Here is a 14,864-nt window from a genome sequence, read left to right on the forward strand (position 1 = left end):
TGCAATGGGTTTTGAGATCTTCCCGACTCTTCTTCCGAGTGCATTTCCATGAGGACTTCTTCTCCTGAAATTTACACAGGTTACCCCAGGTCTTTCTACCAACCCTTCTGCCTCCACGCTTCAAGTTTCCTGGTTTCCCCAAAACTCTCTCAGCATTACTGTTCTGAGACTGCAGGGGGCCTATTTCTATGGTGTTTATAACGGGAACCCACCTCTTATTTCTGGTACCTGACTCAGCAGTCACTAATTGTTTACCAGGTTTACCTGTACCTTTGGACACCACATTATCATATACCATTAACACATTACTTGGTTCATCATTGACAGACATATTCAAACCAACATTAGACCTCTCAATGTTGCACATGTCACCAATGTCTTTTTTTTTTTCAACATTTGCTAGGGCAGAGTCCACAGAGGGCACACATAACGGAGGGCCGCCATCACCCACAGGAACCTCAAAGGAGGTCACCTCCCTTGGGTTCACCCACTCTGCAGGCAGCTGTCCTACCACTTGACCTGTTCTGATGCCATCTGTATTTTTATCCACCTGAACAGGCAAGCTCTCGTCTGATCCACATACAATTTTTATCACACTCCTTGTCCGTTCCCCTGTCTCAGGACCTCATTAGGTTTGTTACCTAAACCAACCATTGGACTGGGGACCCTAGTCTCTTTAACCACCTTTGTTTGAGCCCTGGTCAGGAGCTATGCTGCTTTCAGGTCCACATTTGGCCCTTCCATGTCATGTGGCTTTTCCACTGGTGCAGTATACGTGCCCTTCACCACAACTGACTAGCACCACCCTGGACCATAGTAGCAGAAATGCTTCCCATCTGGCTGTTAGGAGGTTAAACCACAGACATTTTAGGCTTATTTTCCATTTCTCCAAAGTCTGTCTCAAATATTTCTTCTGGACGTAACCCAGCAGCATACGTAGTGGCAACTTTTAACAAAAGTAGCAAATTTAGGAATAAACCATTCCTGTCCTGTTTTTCTTTGCTCTGCACAGCCTGCCATACAGTGTTCCACCTAGTGGTACTCCGCAGTACCAGACCATCAGACTGCGGAGGAGACACACTAGTATAGATTGGCTGTACATCCCAAAGTTCAAGCATCTCTTTTAATGCTTTGGTTATAAACCAGGCCCTTGACTCCAGACCTAAGTCCTTCCTGGGGACTTTCATGACACTGGGGATGCAGAGAGACTCACTTGCTGAGACTTGAAAAGTTGCAGCGGTTAACGGAACCTCCTCCCAGCTGGAGGAAACACAGCCTGGTGCTCTACCAGAGCGCTACCAGGTGCTGGTCTCATACCCAACTTCTCAGGCTCAGCATCAGTAAACTGCTCCAGAACATTACCAGTGATGTCATGTTGACACTCCATGTAAACCTCAGTTTTGTGTGTCACGGATATTGTCTCTGCTGTGCCCTTATTTGGTTCATCCTGCTCACGAGAGTTAACCCCTGCAGCAGCCACCATGCCCTCAGGTACAAGCTGTTCTGCAGCCCCTCCTGCTGGCACAGCAGAAACTGTGTCCACCTTATTTGTGTGCATAAAAGCCTCATCTATCAGGGAGATAAGATTTTACCCCAACTATCCCAATATATTGTATGTGTACTCCCTTCTGCGGTACTCCTCAGCACTGATCCATCTTTCCCAAGGAGACACATAAGAACAGACTGGCTTAGCTGCAGACTCATTACACTAGTCATTGTAAATCATGTGACTGTGGTAGCACAGGTTGCACTACACCATATTCACCACCTTGCTCGGCTTGCATTTCATAAACCTCACACACCTTTACATTTTTCACAGGTTGTGTTAATCCACCATTTACTTGCACATTTTTAGTACTAGCAGCTTGCACTAACACATTACCATTACACGGTACAGTTCCACTCTGTCCCACCAGAGTGATATCGCAGTTGTCCAGGGCAACCTCTGACTCCAATACATGAAGTTCCCTGGAGATTTCTGGGGACAACTGTGCTGTCTTGCCACCAGTTGCTACAGGCAACAACCCATTTTTGATAACCCTAGGTTCTTTCAGAGCAAACATTTTCCCAACAGCAGAAAACGTTTCATTAACAGTAACACTTATAGCATTTTTAGCTTTTGCAGGCTGTCCTAGCCCACAGACAACTTGAGACTGATAGTCATTAGACACAACACTTTTAGTCATCAACACAGGTTCTATTTGGACTTTAACCCTTGCATTCACACTGTATAGGGGAAAGTCATTCTCAAGTGCACATTCAGTGGCCCCACTAACTGGGGTCACTCTCACATCATCATGGATAGTCTTGTAACCAGTCCTTTTATACATGAAATCAGCAGTTCCAGCCATCATTTCATTAGACAGTCTTACCCACCGCAGTAGTTGGGGTCACCATCTTCATTTGAGTACGTTGTCTTATGCACCAGTCCTCTGCTGCACTTTTACTGGCCAACTCCCCCTGGTGGCCATGGGGTGAAACTACAGCAGTCATCTACCACTGTTTAGCACCCCCTGCAGGCACAACAGGAAACTCCTTGTTGCTAGGGGTGACTGCAAACATATTTTCACAGGAATCTGGGCCTGCAGACAAAACTTTTTTTCACAGCAACATTATCTCCAGCCGTATTCCAGAACCTAGGGTAAGAAAACACCCCATGCCCCAGCTGGCCACATTCCAGGCATGGTACTAGACATTTTTTTTCTAAAGCGATTCTCTCCTGGTGATTCCCAGCTGGCCAGAATGCACAGGCCTCTTTGTGGGGATGCTGAACCAAATCTCGACTGCAGCTCCTCCTTTCAAGCACAAATTTCACTCCGGTCGCCATGGGAGACCACACTCTCCCAGCAGAACTTTGCTGGCTCTCTCCAACATGATATATTGGCTCCTCCTTAAGCCACTTTCCATGATCCATATTAGACATAGCCCATGGTACAGAGACAGCCCGACTGGCTTCCTCTGCGTTGCTATGGGCAACCACTCTCAGCCCTCAGCCTTTGATCAGCCTCTCTCCTTGCATATAGCATGGGCTTCTCTCTGCTGGATCCTGTCTCATGCTGTGACACATTCACATCTTTCACTATAGCTACTGTTTTAACTGCAGCAGCGTTGCCACCCCTCTTCCAGTTATGGACATCCAGCCGCTCTCCCCTTACACTGAGGGTTGGCTTGCTTTCCTCTGTAGCTTGGTTAATTCCTGCCAGGTGCCGCTTGCACCAATCTACTGCAGATTCAAATGCTGGTGGACTCTCCACAACAGCAGTCACCTGTGCACTCATTGCACCAGTGTTGCTAGGGACAACCCCAGCCCTTTTTCTCCTTGATAAACTCTGATCAAGCATGTATGGGGCTCGTTTGGGTGGTAACAACCCCTCCAACCACAGAGCTCTGTCTCTCATTTCAGCAAACCTTGCTTCTTTTAGGAGCTTTGACCGCCCCCATACTCCAGAACAAATTTACACAGTCCAGGAAAATGAAAGTGTCTCTTTAAAGCAAGTTGCTTTTCTCTTCATGCAAGCTTTCCTCACCTGCACAGTGCACACATAGATTGTGCTGTCTCATGCACACAAACGCAGTTCATAGCAAAAATAAATAAAACAAATGTGGCTTTTCATTCACAGGTACACCACCTGCAACACGCAATGCCTTTTGCCTGGCTGCACTTCCACACACAGTCAATAGTTCCTGACTTGAACTCACTGTGGAGCAAGGATCCGTATTCCACCGTCTACATGCCCGCATTCTCCACCACTTGTGACATTGGGGGATGTTTAACTCAGTGGTAGATGCCTTTTCAGTAAGTTCACAGCGAACAGGAACTTTAGTTTAAGGGCATGGTAGCCCACTTTTATTAAAAGGAACAAAATAAAGTTCATATATTCACTTGGTTGTCCACACAGGGGTTCTTCTCCCAAAAACAATACATACAAAATGCCAAACAACCTGGCTCTCTTCAGCAGTACTGCCACCTAGGCTTTCCACTTCAGCCCTCTTGGCCATATAACAGGGTTCCCCTACAACTACTGTACCTCTTTTCAGCTTCCTTGCTGCTCAAGACTTCCACTTCAGGCTCTGATCTGTCTTATTAGATGCACACAGCTTCAACACACACAGCGTCTATCTAGAAAGCAGCCTCTCACTGCTCTGATCCTCAGACTTGGGTCTCTGGCTTTCACTAGTGCACACCTGCACTCTCTGGACTCCTGGAGACCTCCTGTCTCTCTGGGTGGAGCACAGAACCCTAATCCTAACTCTGCTATAAGCCCAGGACCCACCATTCCATCCCACCCATAAGTGGATTTTACAAACTTTGGAGGAAACTGATAAAACAGATTCCTCCACATTAAATACCCCTGGTGCCCCTCAACCTGCCTATTTGAGAACCCTGGGTGACAATTACTAGGACAGGGAACTGTACTGTTACAGTATATGATTATATTTTTTATATATAAAGTTATAAAATATAGTTTTATTCATTTAGCCCGTAGAATAATTCATTTCGTATCATGTTTTCATTCAGGGTTCATTCTGTCAATGTTTCACGTAAGATTTTGGACCCTTAAGGTCTCCATCAACCATAGTAAGTGCATAATATATATAGTATGATCAATTTAGTATGTTATAACCATCTTTCTGGGCCTCTTACACTTTGTGCTACACATAATAGTATACTAAGCCTTTATAACTACATCTGTCCCCTTAATACCCGAACTATACAATCAGGCCCGGACTGGCCATAGGGCAGACCAGGCATTTGCCCGGTGGGCCGGGGCCGCCCGTGGCCTGTTGATGATCAGGCCGCACAGCGGGAGGTAAGCGGCGGCCGTGGCTTGATCCTGGGTAACAGGCCATGGCCGCCGCTCGCCTACCGCCATACGGCCGTGCCTGTGTCATGCGGAACTGACGGCTGCATGGGCTGTGCTGTGTGTCTCACTCACACACAGCTCAGCCTCAGCGCCGCGCTGACAGTTCCGCTCTCCTCCTCCAGCCATGGGCGTCCGCACAGTGGGGAAAGCTGCTGCTGTCACTATTCCCCCCTTGCTCCCCCTCCCCTTCTCACGTCGCCAGCAGGGGAAGAGAAGGCATTCCTGTATGGTCGTTTTCCCTCCCCATTGGCCAAAACAGAGGGCCAATCAGAAGAAACTAGAGGGGCATCATGGGAAATATAGTCCCAGAGATACATGACACCATTGGTCTCAGCAGGGAGCAGACTACAGTCCCCAGCATGCACTCTGCTGGGGTGAATGAGAAAACCCAGAAACAAGCTGAGGCGTGCTTGTAGCAGCTACTACAGGAGACATGGCAAATGAAACAGAGGACTGTGCTGGGGGAACTAATAGCCCCAGCACAACCAGAGAGAGAGCTACACTGTACCTGCACCACCAGAGAGAGCCATGCTGCACCGCACCACCAGAGAGAGCCACGCTGCACCGCACCACCAGAGAGAGCCACGCTGCACCGCACCCCCAGAGAGAGCCACGCTGCACCGCACCCCCAGAGAGAGCCACTCTGCACCGCACCCCCATAGAGAGCCACTCTGCACCGCACCCCCATAGAGAGCCACTCTGCACCGCTCCCCCAGAGAGAGCCACTCTGCACCGCTCCCCCAGAGAGAGCCACGCTGCACCGCACCCCCGGAGAGAGCCACGCTGCACCGCACCCCCAGAGAGAGCCACGCTGCACCGCACCACCAGAGAGAGCCACCCTGTACCCGCAGCACCAGAAGGAGCCACTCTACCCGCAGCACCAGAGGGAGCCGCCCTGTACCCGCGCCACCAGAGGGAGCCGCCCTGTACCCGCGCCACCAGAGGGAGCCACCCTGTACCCGCGCCACCAGAGGGAGACACCCTGTACCCGCGCCACCAGAGGGAGACACGCTGTACCACACCACCAGAGAAAGAGCCACGCTGTACCTGCACAACCAGAGAGAGACACGCTCTACCGCACCGCCGGAGAGCAGGTCAGTGTCACTGGGTCATGGACACAATAGGAGACAGACAGTACTGGCATGGCCACAATAGGACTGGGACACTATAATATAAAGGGGACTGCCCTGTAAAAGGGCACTGTAATCATTGCAGTGCCCCTTTTTAGTGCAGTTCCCTTTATATCACAGTGTCCCTGCACATTACAGTGTGGAGGACCAACACCAGCCACCCCCGCTAATGTCTACCGAACCCCCCCCCCCCCCCCCCCCAGTCCCTGGAAAGGTTGGCTGCTCAGTCTAAAATGCCCGGGCCTATTTTTTGTCCCAATCCGGGCCTGTATACAATCCACATTTTGTGCTTCTTCCTCAGTCGTTCCAGAGGTGCTTCACACTGAGCTGCTTTTCAAGGTGTACTTGTATGGACATTATGAACTCATATTAAGCTTCTCTAATGCCTTTTTATGTTTTTACTCCCTCACCATATTGCAGATCCCCCATATGGTTTCTAATTGACCCTGTGGGCGCAAATTTGTCAATGTGTATTGTAACCTAACAGAGTTACTTTGATCCCAGGCACTACTCCGTGCCACTTCTGCCCTTCCTACAATCAGAACTTGGTCTTAGGCACTCTGAAAGTACAGCTTTGGACCTTGTCTCAAATCCACTGGTGTCATTCGCCCTTGTTGAAACCCTTCAACCTTCAAGGTATATCTCAAATTAGTTCCTCCTTACGGTACCCTTTGCTTTCTTGGGATCTCAGTCTGGTTTTCTCTGACCTTTTAGAAAACATCCTTTGAACCCATCAGAGAAATCTTACATGATCTCTCCTTGAAAGTTGCCTTCTTGGTTGCTATCACGTCTTTCAGACAAATCTTAAGTACTAAAGTGGTATCACACCTCAATGAAGACATAGTTCTGCCATCAAAGCACCCAAAGCAGGAAATTGCTCTCCACTGTCTGAGTGTCTGAATGTAGTCAAAGCTATCCGAGTCTACCTTAAAGCCACAGCTTCTTTTCCAATAATTTGTATGGCAAAGTTTTACATGGTATACAAAGGCATAAACAATGTCAAATAACTGTCAAAGAGCAGAAGCTTTCTCCAATACAATCATAGGCCATCACATAGTAATCGTAAATTGATTGGCCTGATGAAAGAGCGCGGTCGTCTCTCCACCTCGACCCGAACGCTCAGGAAACGCGTCACCCGCCGTGACGTCACAACCCCGCGACCCGCGTGTCACAGTCAACCAAGCCTCGCTTTGGAAATACATCCTCTGCGTCCACCGAGCTGGCTTTTTCTAAACAACTAAACAGTGGTAACGCCAGGAGAGAAGACAGGACACTTGCGGACCGGATTAATCAGATGACCCCCCTTTTATTCTACATGCCATTTTATTTCTTGGAAAATGTGAGTGCAAAATCTCTCTGTTTTAGACATGTGAATAAATAGTTTTTTAAAGAAATCTACACCCAGAGGCGCCCCCTTCTTTTTCTCTTTCTCTGTAACAGTCTAGGAGCCTGGTTTCAGCTCCCTGTGGTGGCAGCCCCGCATGTTGAAAGTCCCACTCAAAGAATGAAAGACACTTTCCTGGGACTTGAGAACTAAAAGTTTTTATATGTATTATCGTCCTATATAACTTTATACAGACAGCCCTTTTAGAGTATATTATTATCTGATTTTTTGCGCCTCTACTTGTTGTGCATCACATAGTAATCGAAGAGCAGCTAAATCAAGAAGAATTTGACCTAACGTTCAGGCTCTACCCAACAGAGCAACCATATGTCTAAGGCTATGAGCCTAGAGGTATCAGCAACTGGTTACAAAAGTAAGATCAAAAAATAAATGTGAAGTAACAATTCAATAAATTATATTCATAGCCAAGTACATGGAGAGGTAGGGGTACATGATTGTCAGGAGGGCCACTGGATTGTGGGGGAATTTAAGAGGGTATAATTTGCATACCGTGTCCCACAAACAGAGGGTGTGATAGGGAGGGGTTTAAGACTGCCCAACACTCCTTCGTGGGGAGTATCATTAAGAGATCCAGGGGGAGAGTCGGTCTTGCCTGTGCCTCAAGTCAGATCCAGTCAGGCTTGTATGTCTCAGCATAAATTTTATACAGCTGGACCAATTGGGGTGCTCTATAATATCGTAAAAAGTGGGGGACTCCCAGCCGCCTCGCTATTTGGATATATACAGAGTGGAGCGGGCCACCGAGCTACCAACCATTTTTCAAAATAAATTTATAGATCAGAGATTTCAACTTATGGAAATATACAGATGGAACGAGGATCGGGAGAGATGGGACATACGATATAATATTTGAGGTAGAACCGTCATCTTAATGCCGTGTACACACGTAGTGGACTTCCCGCCAGACTGCCCGTCCGACTTTCTGAATGGGCTACTTGCCCACACACGGCACTTTTTCAGCGGACTAATATGGCGTACTAAGTCCGCCGTACTATCCGCCCTACTTTTGAAATGAACGGACTCGCCCACACACGCAGAGGAAAGTCCGCTCATTTCGAGCGGGTCTCCAGGTAGGCGGGGCCCGTGAAGGAGACATCGCTGGCCCCGCCACCTGGTATGGACTTAAAGGGGAACCCCAGTGCCGAAAAAAATTGGCGTGGGGGTTTTCCCCAGGTCCACATCAGACCCTTGTCCGAGCACGCTACCCGGCCGGCCAGGAAAGGGGGAACGAGCGAGCGCCCCCTCCTGAGCCGTACCAGGCTGCGTGCCCTCAACATGGGGGGTGCCTTGAGGAAGGGGGGGCCGCGCGCCCCCCCCCCCACCCCAAAGCACCTTGTCCCCATATTGATGAGGACAAGGGCCTCTTCCCGACAACCCTGGCCATTGGTTGTCGGGGTCTGCGGGCGGGGGGGCTTATCGGAATACAGGAGCCCCCTTTAATAAGGGGGCCCCCGGATACTGGCCCCCCACCCTATGTGAATGAGTATGGGGTACAATGTACCCCTACCCATTCACCTGTGGAAAAAAAGTAAAAAAAAAACACAACACAGGGTAAAATAGTTTATTGCACAGCTCCGGGGGTCTTCCGTCTTTGGGGGTCTTCTCGCCGGACTCCTCCGCTATCTTCTGCTAGCTCTTTTGCTAGTGGAGGAGCCCGGCTTTCAACCTCTTCTTCTGACTTCGGGGGTCTTGTTCCCCTTTTCTGGGGTCTTGTCCCCCTCTTCGGTTCTTCTGCCGGGCCACCGCGCCTTATTATAGCTCTTTTACAGGCGGTGGCCCTGTCTTCTGTCGCCGCCGCCGCCTCCTTCTGTTCTTCTCTTCAGATGTTGACTCGTCGCATGCTTCGCTCACAATGGCTCCGACGCGATGCGCAGCGACTTATATAGGGACATCACCGGATGATGTCCGCCGCCCATTATGGTGTCACAGTCCCAGAGGATGCTGGGACTGTGACATCATAATAGGTGGGGACATCATCCGGCGATGTCCCTATATAATTTGCCGCACGCCCGGTCCCCGTCATTGTGAGCGGAGGGAACGACGAGTCAACATCTGAAGAGAAAAAGAGAAGAACAGAAGGCGGCGGCGACAGAAGACCGGGCCACCGCCTGTAAAAGAGCTATAAGAAGGCGCGGTGGCCCAGCAGAAGAACCAAAGAGGGGGACAAGACCCCAGAAGAGGGGGACAAGACCCCCGAAGTCGGAAGAAGAGGTCGACGGTGAGGAAGAAAGCCGGGGCCCAGAGCTGTGCAATAAACTATTTTTACCCTGTGTTGTGTTTTTTTTTTGTACTTTTTTTTTCACAGGTGAATGGGTAGGGGTACATTGTACCCCATACTCATTCACATAGGGTGGGGGGGTCGGTATCCGGGGGCCCCCTTATTAAAGGGGGCTCCCAGATTCCGATAAGCCCCCCGCCCGCAGACCCCGACAACCCTGGCCGTTGGTCATCAACATGGGGACAAGGTGCTTTGGGGTGGGGGGGCCGCAAGGCCCCCCTTCCCCAAGGCACCCCCCCATGTTGAGGGCACGCGGCCTGGTATGGCTCAGGAGGGGGGGGGGCTTGCTCGTCCCCCCCCTTTCCTGGTCGCGTGCTCAGACAAGGGTCTGATGTGGACCTGGGGGGAACCCCCACGCCAATTTTGTTTGGCGTTGGGGTTCCCCTTTAAGTCCATACCAGGTGGCGGGGCCAGCGACGTCACCTTCGCGGGCCCCGCCTACCTGGAGACCCGCTCGAAATGAGCGGACTTTTCTCCGGGCGGGAAAAGTCCATTCATTTCAAAAGTACGGCGGACTGGCATACCCACGGCCGGATTGTCCGCCGAAATGCGAGTCCGGCGGGAAGATTGGAGTGCAAAACTACTTTCTAAGTCCGCCGTACTTTTGGGTCAAAAAAGTATGCCAGAGGCTACACACGGGGGGATTGTCCGGCGGACTTGAGTTTGCCGGACTTTTCCACCCGATTGTTTGATCGTGTGTACACGGCATAACTGACACTATTCTACCCATCCAGAAAAGATTGTGGGCTTGCCAGTTTTTCAGGTCACGTTCGATAGAGTTATGGAGAGGAGTATAATTAACCCTCTACAACGTTGCAATATCAGAAGTCAGTTTAACACCAAGATAAGGTAGCACCTGCGTACACCATTTAAAAGAGGACATCTGTATCGATCCCAGGGCTAAAGCCACAGCTTCTAGTAGGAAGACATATTCCCTATCCATCTTACCACAGGCTCATGTAAAGGACATCTTGCTTCCAAGTGCATGATCACTAAATTGATAAGACAAGGGCAAAATTCCTGCTGTGCTTTTCCGCGCTTAATTTACTTGGTCAGTATGCATTTCCTGGGTATTCTGGCACCAGGCCCTTGTTGCTCTGCTTTTTAAGGCCACCACCTAATCCTCTCTTCATGCCTTTTTTTAAGTTTTACCTAATGGATATACAGTCTTCTGCATTTGCAGCTTTCGTCCACAATGTTCTTGCAGCTGCATTGTTGGGACTGTTGACACAGTTCTGTTTGCCTGGTTCTTACCCACTCTTCTCATTCATTGCTTGGAGACATCCCAGGGTCTGTGAAAACTTGGCCTTTGTCCTGTACTGTATGATTTAGATAACAGGAATTCATACATACCTGCAAATTCCATATCTTATTGTACAGGACATGCACCTTTCTCTCCTGGGATACTGCGTTACTTACTAATAAACTGAGGACTTACAGATTGGAGTAGGGTTAGAGGGAGGGACCCACATTGTATATCATCAAATGTTTGCCAATGTCTAATCACCTACATGTAACAGCCTGTAACCCAGGATACATGAATATCAAGTCTGTGTCTTGTACTGTCCTCCAAGATATGGAAATCAAAACAAAAGTCAAAATTCCTTTTGTTTTAATTTAGATCTTGCCAAAAACTTGGGATCTGATGTCTGCCTTTGCCATCTTATTCAAGACTCCCAGTTCTTCTCTGGCACTACAGAAAAACCACCCCCCTATGTTGGGGGGCATTCTGTAGTTCAACAAAAGACCACTGGACAGGACTGACAACAATTTTTGCAATTTTAGTCAGCAAAGGCACTGAACTGTCAGCCCACAGCAGGAGCTGGGTACTGAATTGTCAGCCCACAGCAGGAGCTGGGTACTGCATTGTCAGCCCACAGCAGGAGCTGGGTACTGCATTGTCAGCCCACAGCAGGAGCTGGGTACTTTAAATGGCAGGGTCAAAAGTTGTTTTTTTCTTTAGAAAGGTCTTCAGAAGAATATGGTGAAATGTATATGTACTGTATTACAACAATGTATTGCACAGTTTTTATTTTATTTTACCCTGGCATATTCTTTAAACATAATGCAGGTATTTCATATATTTAAAACGTTGACTTGGGTTTCTTTGGTTTATACGTTTTGGTTTATTCAACTACAGGAACTTACAGAAGCATTTTTGGAACATCTTTGGAAGAAACTGCAGAATCCAAATAACCCTGCAGTAATCAGACAAACAGCTGCAAGTTATATTGGGAGTTTCCTGTCTCGAGCCAAATTTATTCCTTTGGTGTAAGTCATGCATACTAAATTCCTAAACATTCAGCAAAGATTAGCAACATGAGTCATTTCAGTTGTAAAAATATTTTCCAGTTATTAGTTTTCTATACAAAAATCTTTTGTTATACTAACTCTAGAAACAGTAGTGTAGGCCAGTTTTTTTTTTTTTTTTTTTTTTTTCCACATAGATGTCACGTCAAAAATATACAAGTATTGTATTACTAATGCATTAGATGTACTTAGATTTAGTCTTTAACATCTGTTAGCAGAAAACATATATACATTTTTTTCCATACAGAATATTTTTGTTTTAAGACTGCGAAGGCCTGCCTTGATCTCTTAGTTAACTGGTTGCACAGTTACATTGACAACCAATGTACAAGTATTGAAGTACAAATGCATTAGATGTGCCTAAATTTAATCTGTTAAAGGATCAGTTCACTTTTTTTTCTAAGTTATAGTTCCCCTGTGTACCAATATAGCATTCATGTACTTTAAAAAAAATATATATATATCATTGAATCTACAGACACATGCTTCACTTGTCCTCATTCATGTTTCCAAATGTATCCATTAATAATGCCTTACTTCCTGGTCAAACTATAAAATAGTTGACCAGCTGACCTCATTAGCACACACCCCGCATCATCCACCCTCCTACCTACCCATCCATTGCCAGCTGCATGTGTTTTTAAATTAAATGCAATTAATCAGTTAGATTGAACCACTGTAGAAAAATCCAAATTTTGTTGCCAATATCCACTTAAATTTAGAACAGAAAAATAGAAAGTACCATGGGACTTTAAGGGCAAACTCAAATTATTGAATTGATTTACTATAAAAGTATACAGTTTATTCACACAATTAAAAACATTGGTGCATACATTACCATATGTATCAGAGGCTCATGGAGGGCTGGTTATTGATGTAGCAGTCACTTCTCGTTATGACCGATGCCTTTCAGGAGCAAATGTATATCCCTTCTTTAGAGATATTTAAAGAGAGAAGATCATAGATTTAGGACACTCAACATCACAGCCCACAGTAGACTCATCACAAATAAAAGCAACCAATAGTAAGTCTGCATCTAGGTATTGATAGTCCCCTAGGAGTAGATCTCCAGAGAGATGGGGGCCACTAAGGTCTTGAATGCTCCTCACAAGGATCCTAGAGCATAGCCAATCCGAACCGTCAGGTGAGGTCACGGCTGGTGAGGAGTAGAGTAGTTAACATCAATAGTGATGTCTGCCCACACCTTATCTGTTTAAAAAAAAAACAAGCATTCCCCCGCTCTACTGTCAAATTGAGCAGCTCATGGAGCCTCATTGCTCTTGTGTTATTGACCATTTTCACTTTCAGGCCCCATTCACATGTAGCAGAGTTGGAGCGCACATTTTGTGGTTCGTTTTTCCTGTGACACGCATAGTGCAGCCCATTGATTTCAATGGGATGCACTACATTTTGACATGTTGTGGGTTGCTTGCTTTTTACTGTGCCTTATGCTATTTGCTTCTGTGTTTGGTGTGCCATTAACGATTAATGGCCCCAAAAGCGCAACTAGGTAATTTTAGATGTATAAAGGTGGCTATACACTGTACAATCTCCTTACGTTTTACCAAATGTATATAAAAGGAGGAAATGCCAATCTAGCCAATCACTCTGTACCCAATCAGGCAGCCCTTGCACTACATAATTGATGGCAGATCTTAAGGGGATTGTACAATCAGATTGTCTAGTGTATGTCCATCTTTATACACCTACAATTAGTAGTTGCAATAGTTGCACTTTCAGTGCCGTTAATTGTTAATGGAACAGAGAAGCAAACACATTTTTCCATGTGGGAAATGCTACAAAATGCACAGTAAAAAGCACGCAACCCACAAGACGCCAAAATGTCCCATAACTTGCATGTAGTGCAGCCAGTTGAAATCAGTGGGCTGCCCTATGCGTGTCACAGGAAAAACGAGACACAAAACGTTCGCCCCCACTATGCTAGATGTGAATGGGGCCTGAAAGTGGAATTGATACGTTAGTACAAGAATAATGAGGCTCCATTCACATCTGTGCATTCCCTTGCATTTCAGTAATGCACTGCTCCATAAATTGCAATAAAAACCAAATCAAGCTCTGCTCTAAAAAATTGTTCCGATACTCCTTGGGGGGATAGCGCCTTGCTTAAAAAAAAAAAAAAAAACACATATGAGAATCAAAGTTCCCGCTATTGTCAACTCCTTCCTGTGTCATGACCTATAGTCTGACCAAGAATTAAGGCAGAAACAATGGATACGTTTGGAAACATGGATGAGGACAAGTGAAGCAAGTGTCTGTAGATTTAAAGGAAACTAATATGAAATAGTGCTGAGTAGAAAAAAAGGAAGAAAAGGGGATGAGGAAAACCGAAGAAGCTAGAGGAAATAAAGGGAAGAAAAAGGAAGGGGGGGGACGTTTAAAAGGTGCAAAGATAATGTGTCAGAACTGAGGCTAATTCGAATTCAATAAACACAGAAGTAAAAAAAGGTCATAAGAGTATTATACCATTCACTACCTATCTATATAAGTAGACTGATACTAGTGCAAAAATGCAATAAATATAAAGTGCAAGTGCCAATGAACGTGCAAACATTGCAAACAATGGGCAAAAATCTGCGAAGTAGGGTTGTAAGTGTCCGTGTAAGCAGCACAAAGTTATTTTATAGTCCTTCGGATGACTTGGAAAATTTCCAATAAAGTGCCCAAATGATATCCCGACAGAGAGAAAGGGGGAGTGTGATATTCCTTTCCTTTCCGTTTATTTAGGTGAATAGATGTCCCCTTACCTTACTGCTGTAAGGTTACAGCAAAAGAGTGTCCCCACACGGGGTGTTCCCAGGGCGATTGCACTGTTAGCTGATCATCTCTGGGTGTATTTGGGATGAAAATTACAACCT

General features: G+C 46.8%; 1 protein-coding gene across 8 annotated transcripts in view; it reads left to right on the forward strand.

Annotated features, from left to right (window-relative positions):
* RRN3 (RNA polymerase I transcription factor RRN3) overlaps positions 1–14,864 on the forward strand; it is an 863,266-nt gene that overhangs the window by 698,546 nt on the left and 149,856 nt on the right. For all 8 annotated transcript variants that reach the window (XM_077448886.1, XM_077448888.1, XM_077448892.1 and 5 more), the window contains one exon: positions 11,819–11,949. In XM_077448886.1, coding sequence (XP_077305012.1) covers positions 11,819–11,949 — 131 coding nt within the window. The remainder of the gene's footprint in view (positions 1–11,818; positions 11,950–14,864) is intronic.

The sequence above is a fragment of the Lithobates pipiens genome, unplaced genomic scaffold, assembly GCF_037356315.1.
Source record: "Lithobates pipiens isolate NorthernLeopardFrog02 unplaced genomic scaffold, aLitPip1_a1.2 Scaffold_22, whole genome shotgun sequence".
Taxonomy (NCBI): domain Eukaryota; kingdom Metazoa; phylum Chordata; class Amphibia; order Anura; family Ranidae; genus Lithobates; species Lithobates pipiens.